The sequence below is a fragment of the Lontra canadensis genome, unplaced genomic scaffold, assembly GCF_010015895.1.
Source record: "Lontra canadensis isolate GAN:19392208 unplaced genomic scaffold, GSC_riverotter_1.0 scaffold50, whole genome shotgun sequence".
Classification (NCBI taxonomy): Eukaryota; Metazoa; Chordata; class Mammalia; order Carnivora; family Mustelidae; genus Lontra; species Lontra canadensis.
This window is the reverse complement of record NW_022631044.1, coordinates 195,504-218,448: the sequence shown is the minus strand read 5'-3', so window position 1 is coordinate 218,448 and position 22,945 is coordinate 195,504. Positions and strand designations below refer to the sequence as shown.

Here is a 22,945-nt window from a genome sequence, read left to right as displayed (position 1 = left end):
ATATAACAATTGTACACCCAACATTGGAATATCTAAGTGTATTAAGCAATTACTAAACATATCTGAAAGGAGAAATAGATAACAATACAATAATAGTAAGGGACTTTGGTACCCTATGTTGACCAGTGGAGAATAGTATTTAGAAACAAAGGTATAACACCAGATTGGCTCATTGTTACTAAGATGTCACTGCTTCTAGCAGTTAATCAAGCTAAGAATTATATGTATATATATATTAATTCATACATATACCTACTTCTCTACTTATTCCCATCTCTGTCAGTATTTGTGTATGTGTTTGTGTTTATCTGTATATATATAAAGTATTATTTATTTATTTATTTATTTAAAAAGATTTTAGGGCACCTGGGTGGATCAGTGGGTTAAAGCCTCTTCCTTCGGCTCAGGTCATGATCCCAGACTCCTGGGATCGAGCCCCGCATTGGGCTCTCTGGTCAGCGGGGAGCCTGCTTCCCTTCCTCTCTCTCTCTGCCTGCCTCTTTGCCTGCTTGTGATCTCCGTCTGTCAAATAAATAAATAAAATCTTTAAAAAAAAATAAAAGATTTTATTTATTTGACAGATGGAGATTATAGGTAGGCAGAAAGGCAGGCGGGGGGGCGGGGAAGCAGGCTCCCTGCTGAGCAGAGAGCCCGATGCGGGGCTCGATCCTAGGACCCTGAGATCATGACCTGAGCAGAAGGCAGAGACTTTAACCCACTGAGCCACCCAGGCGCCCCTTTAAGTATTTTTTTAAACCACTAGTCAGTATTGATACCCTCACCTGATCTAGAACCACAAAGTTGATTCAAGCCTCTTACCCTTATTTTTAAATTATTTCTTCAGTGGCTCTCATTATCTACAACATATTTACCCTTGTATTTAATTAGATAGTTTCAGAATTCCTAACCCATACTCTGGTGAAAAATGTTTAGTCACTGAGGTGACTAGATGCATTATATCATGTAGTCAAAACATTGCTGACGTTTCTTAGGTCATGTTCTTCTTCTTTTTTTTTTTTTTTCCTATAGTCTTCAGTGTGATTCATTTATAATACAGTTATTATCATTTGTCACATCCTGCATTCTATCTTTGTTCTTACATCATGGTTCATTTTTAAAAATTTACATAGTTTAAAACTTACATTTTGTGGCGTACGACTCTATCAGTTATGATAAATCCACCATCACAGTTCCATACAATGTTTTTCCATCAGTCCCCAAATTTCTACTTGCCTTCTATTTATAGATAAATCCCTCCCTTGACACCTGGTAATTCCTGGTTTGTTCTTTCCTCTGGTTTTGCCTTCTATAGTGTCATAAATATGAAATAATAAAATATGTAACAGCCTTTAGGTTTAATTTCTTTTACCTTGTAAAGCACATTTAAGATTCATCCCTCCTTTTTGTGAAGCATATTTTTTGCTTTTTATTGCTTTATTGAAAGCAGTGATATTTTATTACTCCTTTATATTACAATTCTGTTGTATAGATTACCATAGTCTGTTTATCCATGCATTCATTCTTTGGAGTGATTACACTTCGGGGTGATTACAGTTAGAGCAATAAACCTTTGTGTGCTAGTTTTTGATTCTGTAGGGTAAATACTCAGGAATGGGATTGCTAAGTCATGTGGTGTATGTGTGTATTTAACCTTGCAAGAACTGTTTATTTTTGCATTTGCACTAGCATTGATACGTGTTCCAGTTACTCTACATCTTTGCCAGCATGTGGTATTGTCCACATATTTTAGACATTTTTATATGTGTACAGTGATAGTTCAACATGTTTTTCATTTGTATTTCCCTAATGGATTTTCCTCACTTCATGTGACTTTTTTACCATCCTCTTTGGTGAAATGATTTTTTAATAGGGTTTTATTTTCTTACTGTTGAGTTCTGAGAGTTTTGGATAATGTGTTTTGGATATAAGATCTTTGGTGGATATGTTATTGGCAAATATCTTCTTCTAGTATGTGACTTATCTTTTCATCTACTCAGTGGGTCTTTCACAGAACAACGTTTTATTAAATTTCAGTGAAGTCCAAGTTTACTCATTATTTTATGGCTCATGCAATTAGGTTGACAGTCCTTTTCTTTTAGTACTTTAAAAATAGTCTACTTCTGTGTAAATTTCATGGTTTCTGATGAGAAATCTACAGTTGTGGAATCATTATTCCCATATAAGCTAAAACAATGTATCATTTTTCCCAGATGGACTTTTTTTGTTGTTGTTTTGCTTTGAGTCAATTGGTTATGATGTTTCTAGGCATGGATTTCTTTGGTGCATCATGTTTGGAGTTTGCTGAGCTTCTAAGGGTTTATAGTTTTCGTCATATTTAGGGAGTTTTAGCCCTTATTTCTTCAAATATTTTTTCTTACCGCATTCTTCTCTTTCTACATCTCCAAAGACACAAATGTTAAACCTTTTGGTATTATCTTGTAAGTCCCTGAAGTTCTGTTGATTTTTTTTTTCCAATCTTTTTTATCCTCTGTTGTTCAGCCTAAATAATTTCTATTGATCTGTCTTGTTGTTCCCTAAGTCTTTCCCCCAACATTTCCATTCTGCTGTTGAGCTCATCCAGTGAGTATTTTATTTCAGTTATATCATTTTTTAGTTTTAAAACTTCTTCCATTGCTTCTCTAGATCTTCTCTTTCTCTATATCTTCTGAGACCTGTCTTTCCATTTGTTTCAAGGGTATCCACCCTTACTTGTTGGGAGGATTTTATAATAGCTTCTTTTAAAGTTTTTGTCAGATAGTTCTAACATTTCTTTCATCCTAGCATTGGTGTCTGTTGATTTTCTTTTCCCATGTGAGTTGAGATTTTTCTGGTTCTTCATATGCTGAGTAGTTATTGTTTATATTTTGTAATATTTTGAGATAACTAATCTCATTTAAATCCTATAGAAAATTTTGATATTTTTGTTTAACTGGGCAATCAACACATTCACATTCATATTACAAATTCTTACCTGCCTTCTGTGGGTTATTGTTCCATGTGAGTTCAGTTTTCAAAGTTTTTGCACTGCTCTTCAGATCTGACCTGTGGCCAGTCTGAGACTTGGACTATATAGTCTGTCTCATACTTCTGTGCTCAAAGTATAGGTATGCTGTTTAGGTTCAGATCCACACACACACAAATGGCTCAGGGATAGGCCCAGGAGTTTATAACATACGTTAAGGAGTTGCTTTTCTCTTTACAGTTTTTCTTTAAGCTCCCCTTTCCTGACTCTCAGGACAGAAAGTAGGAGCTTAATTTACTCCTCTCTCCTGTGTACTTTGTGTCAGTTGTAGGTGGCTTAGTACAGAGGGAACCAAACCTCCTCTGTTGGAAGAGAAAGTTTTCCTTCTGTAATTTGTGTTATTGAGAATCATTTTCTTAGATACTCCAGTGCCATTTTTGAAATTTTATTTCCTTTTTTAATTTAGTTAATACCTTTGTCAGAAGTCCGTTGGCCTGTTATGTGTGGGTAAAAATAATTTTACTCTATTCCTTTAATGTACCTATTTTTATAGTAATACCATGATGTCTTTTTTTAAAAACCATGATTTCTTGATTACTATAGCTTGATATTAAGTCTTGAAATCAGGTTATGTCCTCCTCCAACCTTGTTTTTATTTTCAACGTTACTTTTGCTATTATAAGTCCTTTGCATTTCAGTATAAATTTTAGAATAAGCTTCCTAATTTGTACATTAAAGCTTCTTGCGATTTTGTTCAGTATTGAATTGAATCTAGATCATTTTATGAGTGATTGATATCTTAAGAATATTGAGTCCCACACATGAACAGTTTTTCCCTCTTATTAATGTCTCTCAGTAATAAGTAATTTCCAGTGTGTAGATCTTGCACATCTTGTTAAATTTAATCCTAAATACTTGTGTTTTTTAATACTATTGTATATGGTGTTTCAGAATTTATATTTTCTAGTTATTTGTTGCTTGTGTATAGAAATACTGTTGTCAAGCCAATTTATATATGTCAACAAGTTACTTTTCATTTTTATTTTTTACTTGTTGGATCAGAGCTTCCTATGGGGTAATTGAGGGCAATGGATACTAAGACCACAGAGAATTTAAGTAAGCTAATATTTCCAGTGGTTAAGTTGAGGCATACCTGCTGTCCTCTATTTTATATTCTGTAACTCTGCTAAGATTTAGGGAGTGTCTTATCTAAATTTAATGAGATCTGCAAGTATGGTATTTATTCTTAGTAGACAATCTTGTTGTCAGGGAACAAGCAGAGCAGTTTTACTTCTTCCTTTTTAATCTTCATGGGTTTATTTCTTTTTCTTGCCTAATGCACTGGCAAGGACATTCAATATAATATTAAGTAGAAGTAGTAAGAGTAGACATCTTGCCTTATTCTCTGTTTTGGGAGCGGGGGGAATTTTTCTCAAGTGTGATAGTACCTGTAGATTTTGAAAAAAGACTTATTTACTTATTTGAGAGAGACAATGGAGGAGGGGCAGAAGAAAAGGGGGGAGAGAGTCCTAAGAGGAGCGCAGAGCCCAGAGTGGGGTCCATCTCACCACCAAGAAATCACAACCTGAACCAAAACCAAGAGTTTCGACTGCCGCCACCTGGGCACCCCTAATAGATGCCCTTTATCAGATTAAAGATGTTTTCTTTTATTGTCTACTGTGAGTTTTTATTATGAGTGGGTATTGAATTTTGTCAAATGCTTTTCCTGCTTAGTTGAGGTAATCATATGTATTATATGTATTTTCTTTTTTTTTTTTAATCAGTGTGGTAAATTACACTGGTTAGATTTTGAATGTTAAATTTATCTTGTGTTATTGGGATAAACTTGACTTGCTTATGACATATTGTCTTTTTTTTTACATTTATTACTGAATATAGTTTGCTAATATTGGTCTATGATCTTTTTGAAGTGTCCTGATATCAGTTATGATGGCTTCAAAGAAGAACTGGGAAATAGTCATTCTTTCATCATTGTCTGAAAGAGTTTGTGTTAGATAGGTATTATTTGATTTAAATCTACTATATCACATTTTGCTTTCTATTTGTGTCATATGGATTTTGTCTGTTCTTTCCTGCCATCTTTTTTTTTTAATTTACGCTGCATCTTTTATTATTTGCCTTATTCTTCTTATTGGCCTTTTATATACATTCTTTATTTTTAATAAAGAAATGGAATGATTCCTACCCCAAATTTGGTTCAGATATGTCAGCTATGACATTTCTCATACTATGAGAATTTGAGAGGAAGTTTATTACTCACACAGGAACTTTTAGGATGAGCTGGATGAATATAAACAGGTCCTGGCTAGCTTTGGCGAAGCAGAGTGAGTGGACTGGGCTTATAGTGACTTGGAAGTAGAACTAGGAAAAGGGTTCTATGTGTGGGAGGTTAAAATTTTTTTTGGTGCCAAAGAAGGAGGTACTCACATTCAGACTTTCTTACCAGCCTGTCCAGATGTAGGGCCAAAGGCAATGCTTAAAAAGAAGTCATTAGTGAAACATCAAAAATGGAATCAGACTTTATTATAGTTGTAGAGATTACCCTAATCATCTTAATTTATGTATTATCCTTTGTTGCTAGACACAATTTACCCAGTATTTTATTTAGGATTTTTACATCTGTGTTCATGGGGGATATTCACCTGTAATTTTCTTTTTCTGTAATATCTTTTTCTGGTTTTGGTATGAGCATTAGGCTGACCTCAGAAATATATTAGGATACTCTGAAAGAGTTTGTGTAAGATTGATATTCTCTCTTTCTTAGGTATTTGGCAGAATTCACCAGTGAAGCCGTTGTGGCCTTGAGTTTTTAGTACAGATTCAATCTAATAGATAAGACTGTGCAGATTTTCTTTTTTTTCTGATGTCAGCTTTGAAAGTGTTTTTCAATAATTTTTTTTTTCTATTCTAACTTGTCAGAATTTGTTGACATGAGTTATTTTCATATCTTCTATCCTTCCAGTTTCTGAATCTTTAGTGAAATTAGCTTTTTTATATCTGATATCAGTAATTTTTGTTTTCTCTTTTTTTACTTGATTGATTTTTCTAGGGGTTAAGTCATTTGGGTTTTGTTGACCCTCTAGGGTGTGTTTTCTGTTTTTAAGGTTTCTGCTTATATATTTATTTTTTTCCTTCTGTTTTGGGTTTTAACTTGATGGTCTTTTTCTACATTTCTGAAAATAAGTACTTAATTTTTTTTCATATTCATTAATATTTAGCCTTTTTTGATATAAACAGATTTTATGTAGTTTCTCATCACCATCTTTGCTCTTAATATTTTCTCATTTCTGTTAAAATTTGTTGTTCTTGTTCCATGGGCTATGTAGAGATGTGTTTCTTAATTTCCAATTATATGAGAACTTTCTAATTATTATTTATTTCAAGTTGATTCTTTTATGGTCATTGAGATTATATTCTAAATGATTTCAACATATTTAAATTTCTTAGAATTGCTTCATTTTACAGTGTATTTTTATTTTGATCAATGCACAGTTGAAGGGAGTATGTATTCTGCAGTTCCTGAATGTAATATCTATACATGTCAATTTAGTCCAGTTGATCAAGTGTTATGTTGAAATCTTCATTTTTACTAAATTTTTTGTCTGCTTGTTTAATCAGCATTTGAGAATATTATGTTAATATCTCCTTTGTTTTCCTTAACCATTTGGGAGTAAGTTGTTGACATACTGCCCCGTCACAGTATCATTTCCTGTAAAAAGAACGTATTCCTACATAACCCCAATAAAGCCATGAAAATCAGGAAATCACTATCAGTGCTCCATTACAGACACTATTCAGGTTTTCTGGTTGTTCTAGTAAGGATTTTTATAATAAAAGGAGGCAGTTAAAAATCACATGCTGCATTTAGTTGTTAGGACTCTAATTTCCTTTGGTCTGGAACATTTCTTTAGTCTTTCTTTGACTTTCTTGATCTTCTGAAGATAACAGATCATTTACTTTGTAGAATTGTTCTCAATTTGGGTTTCTCTGATGTTTCTCATGATTAGGTTTGGGTTAGGACTATCACAGAGGTGACATTGAATTCTCATCGTAGTTATCAGATGTTGCACAATTTTCGTTTGTCCCACTGCTGACGGTTATGACATTAATTACTTTAGGTTATGGCTGCTAAGTTCCTTCACTGGAAAGTTACTCTTTTTCCCTTTGTAATTACATATTTTGTGGGAAGTATTTTGAAATTATGTAAATATCTTATACCTTTGCAGGTTTGGGTTTATTATATCCATACAGAATCATGCTTTCTCATTTCATTCATGGATCTATTACGTTTTTTCTTCACTTTTTACTTTAAAAATATATAGACTCACAAGAGATTACAAAAATAGTTTAGAGAGTGCCAGGTTCCCATCACTCAACTTCTCTTACATAATATCTTATGTAACTTTAGTACATTATCAAAACCAGGAAATGTACACGATACAATACAGATAACTAGACTATAGACCTTCATGAAAGATCACCAGTTTTTGCATGCAGTTGGTTTTTTAAAAATATTTATGTGTATAATTATATGAAATTTAATCACATAGATATATGTAAATACTACCATAATCAAGATACAGAGGTGTTCTGTTATCACAAAGGAATTCCTTGTACCTGTCCCTTTATAATCACACTCCTCCTCTCTGACCCTGCCTTCTTTAACCCTTGGAAAACAGTGATATGTTTTTCTAAGTATGATTTTGTCATTTTGAGAATGTTCTATAAATGGAATCATATAGCATGTAACCTTTGGGATTAACTCTTTTTACTCAGCCTAATGACCTGGAGATTCATCTGAATTATTATATGTATCAATAGTTATTTTTTTATTGCTAAGTAGTATTCTAATGTATGACTATATCACAGTTTATCCTGTAAAGGACATTTGCGTTGTTGCCAGTTTTTTTACTCTTAGTAATATAACTGCTGTGAACATTCAGGTTCCCTGTGTCTCTAGAGTGGGGTCATTCTGCTTGGGATCAGTCCACATGCCAAGCTGGACCTGCCTTTCCGTGGAAACCTTTCCCATCCTTATTAGGCTCTGATATTTTATATCAGGCCACACCTCCAGATTCTCTCCTTGCCCTGATTAGATTATGATACCTTGTATTAGGCTGCTCTTTTACTTGTTTTTTTGTTGTTGTTTTGTTTTACTCTTTTACTTCTCACACTAATGAGGCTCTGTTACCTTACTCTGGGGTACTTGTTGCCTTACCCCACATAGGTGCCTAATTTATTCTCTCCACTCTGTCTAGTGGGACTTGGTTTGTTATTGGTGCCATGACTATGAAGGAGATTTCACTCCACTTTTCATTCAGGAAAGAAAAGATAAAAGGATGGGGAAAATAAGGCAGGAGGAGGAGAAAAAGAAAGAATGCTTATTTTTTATTAGGATTTCCTTAGTATATCTTTTTCTATCCTTTTACTTTCAGTATATCTGTCACCTTATGCTAAAGTGTATCTCGTGAATAGCATATAGCTTGGCTTTATTTATTTTTATCTTGTCAATATTTGTATTTTAATTGGGATATTTAGGTCATTTATATTCAATATAGTCATTGAAATGATTGTGTTAAGCTTTGCCGTTTTGCTGTTTATTTCTGTTTGTTTTCCCTGTCCTTTATTATTTCAATTATTTTTATTTCATGTTCTCTCCTTTGTTGGATTTTTTAAAAGATTGATTTACTTGAGAGAGAGACAGAGATAATGAGAGAGCACATGAGTGGGGAAGAGGTGCCCCTGTTGAATTTTTTATTGTACTTTTTTCTATTATTCTTTTAGTGACTATTCTAACGATGATACTTAACTTTACAATTCATTTTAAATTAGTATTCTTTCTACTTTATGAACAGTGAGGACTCTTTTTGGGAGTGCCTGGGTGGCTCAGTCATTTAAGCATCTACCCTCAGCTCAGGTCATGATACCAAGGTCCTGGGATTGAGCCTCACATCAAGGTTCCAGAGCTCATTAGGGAGTCTGCTTCTCTTTCTCTTTCTTTCTCTCTCTCTCTCTCTCTCTCTCTCTCAAATAAATAAATAAATAAATAATTTTTTGAAGAGTCTTTTTTTTTTTTTTTTTTTTAAAGAGAAAGAGAGAGTGCCTGTGTGGGAGTGGGGAAGGGCAGAGGGAGAGAGAGAGACAGAATCTTAAGCAGGCTCCTCGCTCAGTACAGAGCCCATGCAGGGCTCATTCTTGCAGCCCTGAGATCATACCTGAGCTGAAATGAAGAGTTGGCTGCTCAACTGACTGTGCCACCCAGTGCCCCGAACAATTAAGACGCTTATAACAGTTTAGCTCCATTTGCCTGCTCCTGCTTTTGTTCATGTGTTTATTTTCTACATTTTTATAAATCACCACAAGACGTTGTTGCTTATTTTCTTTCATGTGAAATATAGAACATACAAGTATATATAAAAAGGTGCATCTGTATGAGTGTATATGAATACGTACTTGTATATGTTACACACACACACACACACAGACGTAAGTGCCTTCATTCTTTCTTGTAGTTCTGTACCGTGTTGGATTATTTTATTTGATTCTAGAAAGTTTTTAGTATTTCCTGAGGTCTGCTGGGAACGTGTTCTGTTATTTTTTAAATTTTTCCTGTATTTGATTCTAAAAGGTAGATTCTAATTTTTTTTGAGAATCCCTGTATTTTTATCTATTATCCCCCATAATTTGATCTTTTAATATATTCACACTCATTTTAAAGTCGTCCTTTCTGCATTAATTCCAATATCTTGAATCCTCTGTAAAGCAGTTTTTGTTTTTTCTTTCAGTTTTTAGTCACTTTTTTCTGCTTGATAAATTTTATAATTTTTGATTATGTAATGAATGTTGTGAATTTGGAAAATCATAGGGACTGAGGATGCTGTTACTTTCCAGCCAGAGGATTTGCCTATTCCTCTGATCGTATATAGTGTCTGATCACTTTAGTCATGTCAGGAATTTTCCTGGGTCAGCACTGGGGTGCAGTGCAGTGACTCATACTTTTTTTCTTTTTTTTATTTAAAGATTTATTTATTTATTTGACAGAAAGAGAGAGTACAAGTAGGGGGAGCGATAGGCAGAGGGTGAGGGAGAAGCAGGCTCTTGCTGAGCAGTGAGCCCGATGGGGGGCTCAATCCCAGAACCCTGGTATCATGACCTGAGCTGAAGGCAGAGGCTTAACGACTGAGCCACCCAGGCATCCCAACTCATTATACTTTTGATTTTTCCTGATCTGTGGCCTCCCTGGATTTTTTCTTTAAGCCTAACAGATCTTTGACTCTTCAGTAAGTAAACAAAACAAGATGTTCAGTTTAGTCTCTCAGGTGTTTGAGTTTAGCTCTTTCAGCTCTCAGCTTTTGCAGCTTCAGAATATGGCAAATGTAAGGGGAGTCCGGCTATATATTTGTTGTAGTTACACTTTCTTAATAGACATTTGTCTCATAAGAACTCAAACATTGAGATGATTTTACTTTTCCTGGCTCAGCCCCCTTGTTGGGGATGGCACTTCTGGGTTTTTTATTGTCAGTCTGGAATATGTCCTAAGGTTTGAAAGTGCTTTCCCTCAGGCAGTAATTATTTAGCTTCCTGCCTTATTGAGGTTCAGAATCTGGCAGATGTCTTGAGGAGGAGACCTAATGTTTGTTACAGGCCCCTCTGTCTAGTGGGACTTGGTTTGTTATTTGTGCCATGACTATGAAGGAGATTTCACTCCACTTTTCTGATTTAGCTTTCCATTCTCCCATACCATCCTGATACTAATAAAATGTCCTGTGGGGAAAATTGGCTGGCATTCTGCTAGATTTCACCTCATCATGCCAGCCCAGGAGTGATTTCTCTTTCCCAGTGGAGTATGTCTGCCTACACTCTGTCCCTGCCCATAATCTCCAAAATGCCCCTCTCTAGCTTATTAGATAATACTGTTTCCTGATGCTTCCATAACTTTTCTGATACAAAAAAAAGTAGATTTTTTTTTTATTTTTTTACAGCTGAACAGAATTCATTGTTTTTGCACCACACCTAGTGCTCCATGCAATACGTGCCCTCCTTAATACCCACCACCTGGCTCTCCCAACCTCCCACCCCCCGCCCCTTCAAAACCCTTAGATTGTTTTTCTGAAAAGTAATAGATTTTTAAAAAATTTTATCTCTTGTCAACTTTCCTAAAAACGTATTTATATTCTAATGAGTTATGTTTAGATTGTTTTGGACTTTCTGTGTACCTAATTATGTCAAATATGAAAAATGACAATATTATTTCTTCCTTTGTTATCCTTCTGTCTCTCATTTCTTTTTTCTGACTTATTGCTAATGCCATTTAAGACCTTTACTAAAGTTGAACAGAAATGTTAAAATTGGCATCCTTATTTTATTCCTAATCTCACAGTGAACATTTTCTGCATTTCAGTATAAATAGGATGGTTGCTCTAAAGTTTTTTGTGGTTTCCCTTTGCTATGAGTTTTTATCTACATAATTACTGAGTTTTATCAAATGCTTTATTTGACTATATTTATATGGTCATATGCATTTTCTCATTTATTTTATTGATGTGGTGAATCATATTGATTGATTCTTGAGTGTTAACTCACCTTGCATTCCAGGAGTAAACCATCTTGGTAGGAATTCACGTACATCCATTTAGTTTTGGATTTTGTTTATGATTTTGTTTGGATTTGGTTTAGGATTCTTGCTTTCATATCCATAAAGGAGATTGGCCTATTATTTTCTTTTCTCCTAATTGTCCTTTTCAATTAGTGAAGGCAGAAGGTAGAAATTCAGAAGGTCTTCTCTCTTTTTTTTTTTCCTTAAGATTTTATTTATTTATTTGACAGAGAGATCACAGGTAAGCACAGAGGCAGGCAGAGAGAGAGGGGAAAGCATGTGGGGCTTGATCCCAGGACCCTGAGACCATGACCTGAGCCAAAGGCAGAGGCTTAACCCACTGAGCCACCCAGGTGCCCCAGAAGTTCTTCTCTTTTGTGATATAACTATTACTCCAAAATAATACAATATTGCTCTGTTTTTAAAAGAATAACTTTTTATTTCTTATTTTCAAAAAATATTTATTAATTTGAGAGAGAGATGAGTATCTGTGTGAGCAGGGGAAGGGGCAGAGGGAGAGGGAGAAAGAGAGAGACTCCTAAGCAGACTCTCCACTGAGTGCAGGGCTCAATCCCATGACTCTGAGATCATGACCTGAGCTGAAATCAAGAATCAGACACTTAACTGACTGAGCCAGTCAGGTACCTCAATAACTTCTTCTTTTTTTTTTTTTTAATAAACATTTTTATTTATTTGACAGACAGAATACAAGTAGGCAGAGAGGCAGGCAGAGAGAGAGAGGAAGGGAAGCAGGCTCCCTACTGAGCAGAGAGCCCGATGCGGGGCTCGATCCCAGGACCCTGGGATCATGACCTGAGCTGAAGGCAGAGGCTTTAACCCACTGAGCCACCCAGGCGCCCCACCTCAATAACTTCTTATTTTTGAGTAATTTTAGACCACAGAAAAGATACAAACATAATAGAGTTCTCTATACCCCTCTCCCAGCTTTTCATATTAAAATCTTATATTACTATAATGTACATTTGTCAAAATTAAGAAGCCAACTTTGTACATTACTATTAACTACACTCCAGATTTTATTTACGTTTCATATTTTTTCCATCAATAACTTTTTTTGTTGTTGTTCCAGGACCCAGTGCATATCACATGCCCTTTGGTTAGCTATTGTATATCTTTAGTCTCCTCTTGTCAATGGCAGTTCCTCATTCCTTCCTTATTTTTCATGATTTTGACAGTTTTGAGGAATATTGGTTAATCTGAGTTTAGATTGTTTTTTGCGTGATTAGATGGAATTATGGGTTTCGAAAAGAATACCATAAAAGGGTACCCATGTTTTCACATCCCAGCAGAGATGTGACATCCACACAACTACATTGGTGATGACTTGAATAATATGGTGTTTGTTGTTTCTCTACTGTGAAGTTACTATTTATTACTTTTTATTACTCTGTTCTTTGGAATCCAGTTAATAAGTCCAGCCCATACTCAAGGAAGAAGGGAAAGATTAATCTTCACCTCCTTGGATGAGGCGGTATCTGCATATATTTTTTAGGAATTCTTCTGTAAAGAAGATTTGTATTCTTATTTTTAAAAAATCATTTATTTATTCTGTTTTAGTATTAATTCTCTAAAATATTAATACATAATTACAATCTTAAAAACCTCTGGTTCCCCCACTGACAAATAAGCTTCTTGAGGCAAGTCTTTATTTATTTTTGTACACTCTATGCATTTAGCACAGTCCCTTAATTTATTGTAGATGTCTAGTAATTTTTAAAAAATGATTAAATTTTTACTTCAACTGGAAAGTACCATTTCCTCAGCTAAATTGTACAATAGCATTCTAAGTTGAAATTTAAAGTAGATTTTTAAATGAATAAAGTAAACTCATGCATGATTTCATTATAAGTATTTAAGATAGCAAAGGGTACTGCTGAAATAACTTAGCCATTTGAGGTTGATGTATCTCCACATAATGTTCCTTGAATCTGCCTTTGGAAAGAGAGTACAGTATTTGGTAAGCCACGGATATTACCTTCTGTGTCTTTTCTCCTTTTTGTTCAGACCATCAGAGGAGATTAAGACCCCATTTTCTGCCTTTCCTGGAAAATTGTCATCTGATGCCGTCACTCAGATAACAACAGAAAGTCCAGGAAAAACCATGTTCTCATCTGAGATTTTTATTAATGGTGATGATCATGGACTTGAAATTCCAGAGCCCAGTATCCCAAAGGTGGGCAAAGTTCCTGTCAAATTTGCTTCATCATCTTCAGGCCAACGGATTACTCATCCTCATGGCACAGATGGTAAGAGAATGTGATTACATTTTAGGTCATATTACCAACTTCTATATGAAATGATCTCAGAAATTTTATGAGAGGGTCTTTGTAGTCAAAAAATCCAATTTTATTTATTTATTTATATTTTTAATTTATTTTTATTATGTTATATTAGTCACCATACAGTACATCATTAGTCTTTGTTTAAACTTTATTATTTCACTGTTCCAAGATTCATTGTTTATGCATCAATACCCAGTGCTCCATGCAGTACGTGCCCTCCTTAATACCCATCACCAGGCTCACCCAACCCCCCGCCCTCCTGCCTTCCAAAACCCTCAGTTTGTTTCTCAGAGTCCACAGTCTCTCATGGTTCGTCTCCCCCTTTGAGTTCCCCCAACTCCCTTCTTCTCCCAGTGTCCTCTATGTTACTCCTTATGCTCAACAAGTGAGCCCATATGATACTTGACTCTCTCTGCTTATTTCACTCAGCATAATCTCTTCCAGTCCCATCCATGTTGATACAAAAGTTAGGTACTCATCCTTTTTGATGGAGGCATAATATTCCATTGTGTATATGGACCGTATCTTCTTTATCTATTTGTCTGTTGAAGGACATCTTGGCTCATCATTAGTTTTTGATGTAGTGTTCCATGATTCATTGTGTGTGTATAACACCCGGTGCTCCATGCAATACATGCCCTCCTTAACACCCACCACCAGGCTAACCCATCCCACCACCACCCTCCTCTTTAAAACCCTCAGGAGGACATTAGGAGAAGGAAAGGAAGAGTGAATTTGGGTAAATTGGAGGGGAGATGAAGCATGAGACACTGTGGACTCTGAGAAACAAACTGAGGATTTTGAGGGCTTGGGTGAGCCTGGTGGTGGGTATTAAAGAAGGCACATATTCCAGGGAGCACTTGGTGTGGTGCGTAAACGATCAATCTTGGAACACTGAAAAAATAAAATTAAATTAAAAAAATAAAACCCTCAGTTTGTGGACTCCTGGAAAGAAAACCTAATTTTAGTTTTAAACATTAGGATTCTACATGATTTTATCCATCTTTTATTTACAAGGCTGTGAAAGGAATGTGGCATGTTTTTGCCTTAATTACTAGTGGAGATAACTTATGTGGGACTCCAGCTGCTCATCTTTGATTTTTATCTCATGATACTTAATTAATTAGTTCATAAAAATTTAAAAACTATGGATGTCTGGTTTCAGGCCAGCAGATGAAGTATTGCCATTTTGTATTATATTAAATGTTACATACTGTAATAAATAGATGAAAAAATGTCATAGTACCAGCACAATACCAGTCTGTTGCTTATAAATCAATGACGAGGAACCCAGGTTGACTGTGGCCCTGCTGTCTTTAAAACACAGAATCCACAATTTCCTTGGATTCACCATCACAGTCAACTAGAAGAGACCCAAAAAAGCATGGAGAACCCTATGTCCTAGGCCTGGAAGTGGCTCAGATCACTTTCTTCTATCTAGGAAATGGCTAAACCATTTAGCTGTGATTTTGAGGATAAAGAAGTAGATTTTGATGAATAGCTGGTGATCTCAACCCTAAGGTCTACATTTAGAGTGTTCATGTGCTGTGAGAGTGGTAGTTCAGTGGTATTTATACTATATAACATTCAAAATAGAGCATGTTATTTTCTTTTTCAGACCGATAGCAGGAAAATTAATAATTAAGTTCCCATTCTTCCTTCAAATGAGAGTTAAATTACAGTAATTTAAGAATTTAATAGTTTGCACAAGTCTTCTCAAAATATTTAAGTTTTCCTCCTTATGCAAAAAGGTCTGTAGATAAAGATGGGGTATGCCTAAATATATAAAGAAAATTTCTTGGTTCACCATATAACTTTGAATGAATTTAATTTAAACAAGTACACTTGTATGTTAAGATGGTTATAATTCTTACACATTTTTATGGTGAAAAAAAACATACCCCCAAATCTACAGTTTAATAAATATCATAAGGAACATCCTTGTATATCAGTTACCTAGTGCCACAATGATACTGTGAAACAACCTCCCAAATCTGTGCTTTGTAACAACATTTGCTTTTTCCACTCATGGGTTTTGTGAGTCAGAGTTTGGCTTCAGGCTACAGAAATGGCTTAGGTCTGTACGCCAAGCCTTGTTCTAAAACCCCAGCTAGTGGAAAAATGTCTGCCCTGGGTTATATTGTTCTCATGGTGATGCCAGAAGCATAAGAGGGGAAGTCCAACTGTGGAAGTGTGTTTTAAACCCCTACTCACATCAAATGCGTCAATTTATATAGAGGCCATAATTTATGTTTTCACCTTGGCATACAGGATCTAGGAGAAAGGATTCCTTTAAAGGATGAATGTCATTTGGCTTACTGATAAAATAGTGTTTTTAATACTGTGTATTTAAAAGTAAAATTTTGTGGGTTTTTTTAAATTTTTTATTTTTTCAGTGTAACAGTATTCATTATTTTTGCACCACACCCAGTGCTTCATGCAATCTGTGCCCTCTCCAATACCCACCACCTGGATCCCCCAACCTCCCACCACTCGCCCCTTCAAAACCCTCAGATTGTTTTTCAGAGTCCATAGTCTCTCATGGTTCACCTCCCCTTCCAATTTCCCTCAACTCCCTTTTCCTCTCCATCTCCCCTTGTCCTCCATGCTATTTGTTATGCTCCACAAATAAGTGAAACCATATGATAATTGACTCTCTCTGCTTGACTTATTTCACTCAGCATAATCTCTTCCAGTCCCGTCCATGTTGCTACAAAAGTTGGGTATTCATCCTTTCTGATGGAGGCATAATACTCCATAGTGTATATGGACCACATCTTCTTTATCCATTCATCCATCGAAGGGCATCTTGGTTCTTTCCACAGTTTGGCGACTGTGGCCATTGCTGCTATAAACATTGGGGTACAGTGGCCCTTTTTTTTCACTACATCTGTATCTTTGGGGTAAATACCCAGTACTGCAATGGCAGGGTCATAGGGAAGCTCGATTTTATTTATTTGTCAGAGAGAGAGCACACAAGCAGGCAGAGTGGCAGGTAGAGGCAGAGAGAGAAGCAGGCTCCCTGCCGAGGAAGGAGCCCAATGCGGGACTCGATTCCAGGATCCTGGGATCATGATTGAGCTGAAGGCAGCGGCTTAATTGACTGAGCCACCCAGGTGTCCCTCGTGGGATTTTTTTTGTATGAAAACATTTTAACTTATAAAGAATAGTATGTTAAACACATAACTGTGCTCAATACGTAAATGACCAAATTCAGAATAATAGATGTATATATTTGGTTCTATTTTCCAAGTTTTTGAAGAAATAAATTTTATAGTTGAATTTTCTTCTTTATCCTTCTCTAATCCTTTTTTATCTTTCTTAAGAATAACCATTATTTTCTGTGTAGTCACTTCTTTCCCCATAGGCAACCAGGCCAAAGTAACCTTAAAACTATTGCATCCAAACAAAGTTGTCAGGAATTTTGAAAAGCTACTTCTCTGTCTCAGAATTTTCCAGCTCTGCATGACAGCCATTCTTGCTCTCGGTCCATTGTAATTCTGCCCACTTGTTATTACTCATTTTTTTTGTAGCCTTTCACCTAACTGGTGAATTTAACCATCATTATCAAACATTATATACACTGGTAGAGAAAGAAAATTAATAAATCAATATTCCTACAATGACTACAGTAATGGCCAAATAGAAGTGGAGGCAATAGCCTATTTTTTCTGTTTAAAATTTCCCGTCCTCTATACACTTTTTTGTTTCCCTTGACTTCACAGAGACAAAGCCATATATATATGTGTATATATATATACACATATATGTATAAACTCTCCTCTATGATAATCAAATTATTACTTTGTTAAAACATATACCTCCTTCCTCTAGAATGCTAGCTCTTCTTGAAGGCAGAGATATTTTTCTGTTTTAGTTCACTGATATATCCTAAGACTCTTTTCTTTTTAAAGTTTATTTATTTAAATAACCTCTACACTCCATGTGGAGCTCAGACTCACAACCCTGAGATCCAAGAGTTACATGCTCTTCCGACTGAGCCAGCTAGGCACCCTGATCTTTCCCAAGAATCTTGTACACTGCTTGGCACATGAAAGGCACTCAGTATTATTCAGTGAATTAATAAATCTTTTCTTATTAATTTTTCTGATCTTTCTGTCTTTAGCCCAGCCTTCACTGTTGCCATATAAGCCTCCTGGTAGTACGAGGATGTACTATGTTCCACAATTGAAACAAATTCCTCCATCTCTGGATTCCACATCAGATACCACCATTGAGAGCTCACACTCAGGTATTATGCATAAATTATTCAGAATTTTATTTTTTGAAATTTGACTTGTGGATTGGCTGGTTAATTCTAGAATGACCTATGAAAGCTCAGTGACCTAATCCTTTAGCGTGAAATATGGAGCCTTTCATGCCTCAGTCTCTGGTTCAAAGAAATGTTATTTGGTGAGATGAGCTATGTATATATAATCATTTAATAAGTATTTAATGAAGAAAATTGTATGGATAATTGTTTGTTTAGGTTAGTGGACTTCATTTCAGATGAAGGTTTCCAAGTTTTTTCTGTTCACAGTGCCCTTAGTATTTTGGTGATTTTTTTTTTTCTTTTCATTATGTAGAACACATATGAACATAAGAAGTGTTTTTTTAAGCCGCTGTAAGTTATTAAGACATAAATACTTACTGTTTTGATCTAACAAACAAAAATATTAGGTATTTCCTTTTAGTTTTGGGTTTTGAAAGAGAATACTTTACTTTGTTCTTAAATAACTAGTTACTTACTAATGCAGTATGTGCAGCTGTTAGAACACTGTATAGCTTCTCAAACCTTGAGATGAAATTTTGCACAACCATAGTTATTTGCTGCTTTTACTACAGAAACTGTCAAAAATCCAGCTTTGCAGAGATACAACAGCATTGAAAGGAATATGGCACTATCTAATACTGAAACTTTGAACTCCTTTGGGCCAGTTGCTTGTGCACTGTATACTGGGTACCAGTTATCACTGTTGTTTCCATGGAATCTTAAAATACCCCATAGCACCCCTGTGAGATCACCACAGGGGAACTGCAGATTTAGAAAATGAATAGCACCCCATGCAGGAATTCAATAAATAGTTCCTGTGGGGATTTTAATATAAGAATACCGAGTTGGTGTGGTGTGGGGTTTTGATTGATGCCATAACGTTTAGGGTGGTCCACAGGAGATGACTTCTTTCAGTTTAGATAAAATTTTTTTTCATGATTTATCAATGACATATGACAAGACATATCAATGACAATGACAAGATAACAATAGACATCTTGATATGTGTAGAAATAGCACACAAATGAGAAATTTTCCCTAGTCTTAGGCAGACTTTTTTTGTTGTTAACTTTAAGAGGACCAAGCAAGTACCTAGTTGTAACTTAGTTAAAGTGCCTGGTACAACTGCTTCTAATTCCCCACCGTGAAGCTACTGAAAAAAAGAACCATCAAAATGCTCATATTACCAAATGATAAGATTAATTATTAAGCCTATAACCAGGAACTAGAAGAAATTTCATCGCATGCAAGGCCATGATTTTAAAGATTTTATTTATTTATTTGGCAGAGAGGGAACACAGGCAGGGGAAGCTGGAGAGGGAGAAACAGGCTTCCTGCTTAGCAGGGAGCCCGATGCGGGGCTCCATCCCAGGACCCTGGGATCATGACCTGAGCCGAAGGCAGAGGCTTGACGACTGAGCCACACAGGTGCCCCAAGGCTATGATTTTAAAAACACACTTAATGGGGTTTTATTCCTGGGTTGCAAGGATGGCTCAATATTTACATGAATGCGATACATCACATTAATAAAAGAAAAGATAATAACCATATGATCATTTTCAATAGATGCAGAGAAAGCATTTGATAAAGTACAACATCCATTCACAATAAAAACCCTCAACAGAGTAGGTTTAGAGGGAGCATACCTCACTGTACTAAAGGCCATGTGTGAAAAACCCACAGCTAATATCATCCTAAGTGGGGAAAAACTGAGCTTTTCTTCTGGGGCAGGAACATGACAGGGATGTCCACTCTCTCCACTTTAATTCAGTGTAGTACTGGAAGTCCTAGCCACAGCAATCAGACAACTAAAAGAAATAAAAAGCATCCAAAACAGCAAGGAAGGAGTCAAACTTTCAGTATATGCAGATGACATGATACTATATGCAGAAATCCAAAAAACTGCTAGAACTGGATAAATTCAGTAGAGTCACAGAGTACAAAATCAACATACAGAAATCTGTTGCATTTCTATACACCAGTAATGAAGCAGAAGAAAGAGAAAATAAGGAATCAGTCTCATTTACAGTTGCACCAAAAACAGTAAGATACCTAGGAATCAACCTAACCAAAGAGTTGAAAGACTTATACTCTGAAATTGAAGATGATGCAAAGAAATGGAAAGACGTTCCATGCTCATGGATTGGAAGAACAAATACTGTTAAAATGTCTATACTACCCAAAGCAAATTGCACATTTAATGCAGTCCCTAACAAAATGCCAGTAGGATTTTCACAGAGCTAACACAAGCAATTCTAAAATTTGTGTGGAACCACAAAAGACTCCAGATAGCCAAAAAGTAACCTTGAAAAAGAAAAAGCTGGAGACATCACAATTCCAGACTTCAAGTTATATTACAAAGCTAGAGTAGTCGAAACAGTATAGTACTGGCACATAAATAACCACATAGATCAATGGAACAGAATAGAAAACCCAGAAATGAAGCCTCAATTACATTGTCAGTTAAACTTTGGCAAAACAGGAAAGAATATCCAGTGGGAGAAAGACAGTCTCTTCAGTAAATGGTATTGGTAAAACTGGACAGTAACATGCGAAAGAATGAAATTGGAACACTTTCTTAAACCATATACAAAAATGAATTAAAAATAGATTAAAGACCTAAATGTGAAACATGAAACCATAAAAATCATAGAATGGAATATAGGCAGTAAAGTAATTTTTTTGACATTAGCTATACCATCTTCTTTCTAGATATGTCTCGTGAGGCAAGGGAAACAAAATAAAAAATAAACTATTGGGACTATATCAAAATACAAAGCTTCTGCCCAGGGAAGGAAACAATCACCAAAACTAAAAGGCAAACTGTGGAATGGAAAAAGATACTTGTAGATGACATATCTGATAAAGAATTAGTATCCAAAGTATGTAAAGAACTTATAAAACTCAACCCCCAAAAATGAGTAATCCAATTAAAAATGGGTCAAAGACACAAATAGACATTTTTCCAAAGAGGATCTGCAGATGGCCAACAGACACATCAAAAGATGCTTAACATCACTGATCATCAGGGAAATGCGAATCAAAACTACAATGAGAGATCACCTCACACCTGTCAGAATAGCTAAACTCAACAGCAAGAAACAACAGGTATTCATGAGGATGTAGAGAAAGAGGAACCCTTGTGCACTTCTGATGGGAATGCCAACTGGTGCAGCCACTCTGGAAGGCTGTATGGGGTTCATCAAAAAGTGAAAAATAGAACTATCCTATGACCCAACAATCACACTAGTGGGTATTTGCCTGAGGAATACAGAAATACTAACTTAAATGGATATATGCACCCTGCTATTTATAGCAGCATTATCTATAATAGCCAAATTAGGGAAACAGTCCAAGTGTCCATTGATTGTTGAATGAATAAAGAAGAGATGCTACAGGGGTGCTTGGGTGGCTCAGTTGGTTAAGTGTCTGCCTTTGGCTCATGTCATGATCTCACAGTCCTGGATGAAGCCCCATATTGGGCTCCCTGCTCAACAGGGAGTCTGCTTCTCCCTCTGCCCCTTTTCCTGCTCATGCTCTCTCTCTCTCAAAATAAATAAATCTTAAAAAAAGAAAAAATGGTGATACACACACACACACACACATACATACATACATACAATGGACCATTACTTAGCCATAAAAAAAGAATAAAATCTTGCCATTTGCAACAACATGAATGGAGCTAGAGAGTATTATGCTAAGCAAAATAAGTTAGAGAAAGACAAATACCATATGGTCTCACTCATATGTGGAATTTAAGAAACAAAACAAACAAGCAAAGGGATAAAAGGGGGCAAACCAAGAAAAAGACTCTTAACTAAAGAGAACAAATTGATGGTTACCAGAGGGGAGGTGGGTAGGGCGATGGATTAAATAGGTGATGGAAATTAAAGAGTGCACTTGGGATGAGCACTGGGTGAAGTATGGAAGTGTTGAATCATTATATTGTACACCTGAAAGTAATACTACATTGCATATGAATGGAATTTAAATAAAAACTTAAAAAATAAAAATACACTTAGTAAGGAAAACAGAAACACTCACAATCATCTAGTGGCTACCAGAAAGAAAATAATTGAGTAAGAAAACTTTGATCACTCTTTTACTTTCAACCCTCAGTTCAGAAGACAAAATGTCTGAACCAGTAAAAATCTGACTGGATGTCTCAATACTTTTTGAGGCCTCTATTGTCCTACTGTATGTTTATGTCCTTAACTCTCATTTAGTTGGAGACATTAATTTTGAGAAAAATTGGACAGTGGCAGAAAGAGAAAATAATTCAGGGATGGTACATTGTATCCTGAGAAATACTGTCCCTGTAAATAAAGTACTGAATAAATCAGTTAAGACAGAAGGAGATCCAGTAACGATATATATATTTCAGATTGTAGTTTTTATGTTCTCCATCTATTCTGAGAGGGGAGGAGTTGACCATAGTAAGATCCTTTCTTTATCCAGTAGAGCTACTCTAGATGAAAACCTAGGAATTGTTCTAATAGCTGTTTTATAAATTAGTATGTCATGCATCTATAGATAGAGAAGTATCCAATTAGTGTTTGGGGCCAAGGGCAAGTCATATACATTAATAGCAAATATTTGGGCCAATTAGATTTTCCTCAAGTGAGAATGAATAAACCTTTGAATTAATGAAATCCCTAAAATTTAAAGAAGGCAAAGGTAACAGCCCCCCCACAAAGAAAGAGATTGATGTTAGAAATTTATGTATTGTGCCCAGTAACATTATTTTTTTTTGATTTTTTTTAATTTATTTGACAGACAGATCACA

The 22,945-nt window shown here is 35.5% G+C and overlaps 1 protein-coding gene across 7 annotated transcripts in view; it reads left to right on the top strand.

Annotated features, from left to right (window-relative positions):
* Positions 1–22,945, top strand: part of ALMS1 (ALMS1 centrosome and basal body associated protein) — a 206,604-nt gene that overhangs the window by 113,537 nt on the left and 70,122 nt on the right. For all 7 annotated transcript variants that reach the window (XM_032873632.1, XM_032873630.1, XM_032873631.1 and 4 more), the window contains 2 exons: positions 13,605–13,846; positions 18,009–18,134. In XM_032873632.1, the coding sequence (XP_032729523.1) occupies positions 13,605–13,846; positions 18,009–18,134 (368 nt within the window). The remainder of the gene's footprint in view (positions 1–13,604; positions 13,847–18,008; positions 18,135–22,945) is intronic.